Source organism: Scardinius erythrophthalmus (assembly GCF_964197995.2).
Source record: "Scardinius erythrophthalmus genome assembly, chromosome: 6".
NCBI lineage: Eukaryota > Metazoa > Chordata > Actinopteri > Cypriniformes > Leuciscidae > Scardinius > Scardinius erythrophthalmus.
This window is the reverse complement of record NC_138226.1, coordinates 13,543,308-13,547,767: the sequence shown is the minus strand read 5'-3', so window position 1 is coordinate 13,547,767 and position 4,460 is coordinate 13,543,308. Positions and strand designations below refer to the sequence as shown.

At 34.8% G+C, this 4,460-nt stretch overlaps 1 protein-coding gene across 1 annotated transcript; it reads right to left on the bottom strand.

Moving 5' to 3' along the window:
- Positions 1-1,090: 1,090 nt before the first annotated feature.
- On the bottom strand, positions 1,091-3,625 carry gpa33b (glycoprotein A33 (transmembrane), paralog b; the record flags this gene model as incomplete). The annotated part of the gene is made up of 6 exons (XM_081369295.1): positions 1,091-1,697; positions 1,819-1,930; positions 2,619-2,735; positions 2,823-2,987; positions 3,117-3,333; positions 3,461-3,625. 6 exons carry the CDS (start codon positions 3,623-3,625, stop codon positions 1,091-1,093), a joined length of 1,383 nt encoding a protein of 460 aa, XP_081225421.1.
- Between the last annotated feature and the right edge of the window lie 835 nt (positions 3,626-4,460).

Genomic DNA, 4,460 nt, shown 5'->3' with positions numbered 1-4,460 from the left:
TGCGCTGGTTAGAATGAGCGGACTGTACCACTTTACTAAAGGGTAATAAACTGTGAAAATTGCAACTAAAACCAATATATGCTAAACGGCTGTTGAGATGAAAATGTAATTTGATTTAAAAATATATATTTAAGTTGTCAAAGAACAAAAAGAAACTACTTTAAATAACAGCCACCGACACGGTCTCCCCATTCCCTAAAGTGGATGCGTCTTTCAGAAAAATACTGCAATAGGCCTATATTGCATTCAACGTTGAAAGTATAGGGCTGTAAATTTAGGAGACTTCAAGTGTAAATTGTTTGAGGGAAAAAACGCTTCTTATTTGTTAGCTGAAATAATTTAGAGCTATTTCTTGTTACAAAGACACATATTAATGGAAAAAAAGAAATTAAACAGTCTACATTCAATATTTTAAAATCATTTATTTATTTAGAATGTGACAAGCAGGTGTGTAACATTAATTAGTTCTAGACATTTTTTATAAATTCCAACATTGTGCCATAAAATTACAAAAAAAAGATGTCATAATAAGCTCTTAAAATAGCTCATAAAAATGATGCAGAATTAAGGACTGCAAATTATATATGATTATAATTAAGTATTAAGTAAAAAACATAAACATATACATAACATGCCAGGTTAAAAAGCAGTTGTCCATTCTTATAACAATATAGAAATGTACAAAAAAGTGGAGAGATGCCACCGACCGTCCTTAAGCACCATTCTGAACACCTGCCGAAAAAATTACTGAACAAATGCATGATTCAGAAGAATAAAAATATGATTTTGCCTAATTACTTTAGCTGATAGACTTAAAAAAAAAAACTATATGCTGTATATAAAATACTATTACAATCCTGTAAAATAAAACAAAAAAGTAAATAAAAATGGATAATTCGTTGAGGTCAGAAGAATCAGATGCATTAGCCACTGCAGGGATAAAGCACAATTTTATTTGATTATCAACACAGGAAAAAAATGTAGAGGCCTTGGCTCACTGCCATCCTCCTTGTAGCAAAATTTTGATGGCTGTCATAATAATTCAATGGTTCCTCACATACTGATTACTATCATAATGAGCTTAATGATTTTATCTATAGCGATCTCTATAGTCTCTGCGATCATCATACCTATCTCTGAGGTCATCACGGCTACCTCTGCGATCATCATAGCGATCTCTGAGGTCATCACGGCTACCTCTGCGATCATCGTACCGATCTTTGAGGTCATCACGGCTACCTCTGCGAACATCATAGCGATCTCTGAGGTCATCGCGATCTCTGAGGTCATCACGGCTACCTCTGCGATCATCATAGCGATCTCTGAGGTCATCACGGCTACCTTTGCGGTCATCATAGCGATCTCTGAGGTCATCACGGCTACCTTTGCGATCATCATAGCGATCTCTGAGGTCATCACGATCTCTGAGGTCATCACGGCTACCTCTGCGATCATCATAGCGATCTCTGAGGTCATCGCGATCTCTGAGGTCATCACGGCTACCTTTGCGATTATCATAGCGAACGCTGAGGTCATCAGGGCTACCTTTGCGGTCATCATGGTGGTCACTGAGGTCATCACGGCCACCTCCATTGTCATAACTTCGAACTTTGTCAGTTCTCTCTTCAGTGATGTGCGCATTCCCTTCCTCAATATATTCTATTTGTGGTGTTTCATGGTATTCCACCACTGCAGTTCTGAGGCAATAAATAAACACAGATTAAAAATAATAATAAAACGTTAATAAAAACCTAATTAATAAAAGCTTAATAAAAGCCTCCAAAAGATAAATGGCGACCTATTCCACTTGACTCTTACTCTTTTGATTTCTGTTTCCGTTTGCGGACGCAGCAGATGATGATTATTATAAGCACTGCAGCTCCAAGAATACAACCAGCAACAATGCCTATTGTGGCAAGATTCATAGAGGCTGTAAAAACAGAAAGATATATTATATTATATAAGGTCAATATTTCATGCATTAAAGGTGGCATATCATGAAAATCAGATTTTTTTTCGTGTTTAAGAGCTATAATTGGTTCATTGGTCATGTTGACAATCAGATAATTGGATCATTATTCCTGTGATTATTATGTTTCTAGAATGTTATATGTTTGACAACAGTTCTTCTAACCCTAACTGATGAAGTGTGTAGCTTTTCATTTCTTAAACAACCATGTAGGAAGACACATCATGGTCATATTCCAGGATGACAATTTCAAGATGCATCAGTCTCAAATTGTGAAAGATGGTTGGGAGGGAGCATGAAGAATCATTCTCACACATGAATTGGCACCTCTGAGTCCAGACCTTAAATTCATTGAAAGTCTTTGGGATGTGCTGGAGGAGACTTTACAGAGTGCTCGACTAAGATCTTGTATTGTGTGAATTCTTGCATCTCTCACACCAAAATATTGATGCACCTCTTAATGAAATAAATGTTGTTTGATCTGTTTTCACACAATACAAGATCTTGTATTGACAATGCAAGTGTCAAGCACTCTATAAAGTGTACTCCAGCACATGGTACAATAATCAAAACATGGTAAAATAATCTGAATAAAATTAATCTGGAAAGTAAACACATAAATTTAAAAAGAAAGCAGGCAAATACTCACATGGCACTACAGACAATGTCATGTTACATTTGGCTAATCCGACCTTATTGGTTGACAGGCAGATATAGTAACCTGATGTGTCCAAGGATACATTGAACAAAGCCAGAACTCCATCCTCTGTTACACAAAATCATGTGTAAACTTAAGCATTTAATGACAAAAAAAGTTATTAATCTAATCCACTGAAAGTGGGACAAAACTTACTTTCTGTTGTTTTAAGAGGAAATGCTTTTGGGGCATTTTTGACATCATATCTCTCCCATTTGTATGTGGGTGATGGCGAGCCCTCCTCAGAAACACAGGTTAGGCTAATATTCTGTCCATATTCTGCTGTGCCTACTACCTTACAAACAGGTTGTGATGGTGCAACTATAAGACAAATGTAGATATTCATTCAAAGTTTTTAAAAAGGATTCCACTTGCCATGTATAGTTATAGGGAATTTTTATTTTGAGATGTTATTAAGTTATAAGTTTGACAAAGTGCCAGAGATCTTACCCTGAACCAAAAGAAAAGTAGAGTCAGCTGTTTTTCCATCAATGTCTCCAGGAATCTGAACAAAACATTGAATTCTTCTGCTTTCTTTAAGAGTGACTTGTCTTAGTGTCAGTTTTGATGTTTTTGCTTCAAGGTTGAAGTCTATCGTGGCTTTGCCTTCATACTGTGGTCCAATGTCTACATTTTGAGTATCGGAGTAATAGCTACCAAAAATTACCTATTAGGGCCGAAACAAAGAACCAATTATTCATTAATAAACAGACATTGCTTTTACACTTATCATGTTTAGTGGTGTTTTGGTAGACAGTTGAAGTTTATCAATGCTGGCAATTTTTTAGGCTTACCTTGTCTCCAGATGTCTCATCAGAATGACCACTCCATGTTATAATGATAAGTTTGTTTTCTTGATTTTTAGGTTTAAAATTACATGTAAGGGTGACATCATCACCCCTGGCAACCTCCACGGAAGCTTGACTCATTGTCACTTCCAGTCCAAAAGTAGTCGACATCACTTTGAAGCAAAATAGAGAACTTTGTGAATATCACACAATGAAATTATTAAGTCATTTTAAAAACTCAGAATTCAAGCGAGGAATAATGTTTAAAATGCAGAATTCCCAAATAATATTTCACTAAACTTTAAGAAACATGAAACAGAATTCAAAACTGTTTTTATAATAAGAGAGAATGATCTGAAAATATTTAGTAAAATTCCTTGTATTTCTACATTTGAAAATCAATCTCATTTACAGTATCACAAATCTACATCACGACTTAAGTTTATCAGTAAACTTCCTCAGCAATACATTGGGTGTGATTATATTACATTCTGCTGAAATAGGAACTTATTATTAATACAATTTCTGCATTGAATTATTTAATATGAAATCATTACAGATTTTAAGAATGCATAAGTCCACTTTATTTGTAAACTGTCTACTGATAAGAGTCTATTATGAAAATGGATGAATGAAACAAGTAGCTAAAAATAATTCGCCATTTTGTAGCCCTGGTGAAAACCTTAACAACATTATTACTTGAAAACATATATTAAATGAAATTTAAGTGTCACATGTTGAATAACTGACAAGAAAACAAATCATTTTTTGACCCACACTGTTAATCTAACATATAATGTCATTAATTTGATCTTGCTGTACTCAATGTAAACGTCATGAAAGTGACCACCTCACCTGATATTAAATATAGGCTGCAAAAAATCAACTTCCAGTTGGTCATTTTGTCGCTGTCCAGCCACACTGCAATAGATGGTGTTTTGGGGAATTTGAGAAATATATTTATATATTTCTCATATATCCTTATCTCGTGGCTTCCTGTGAACTC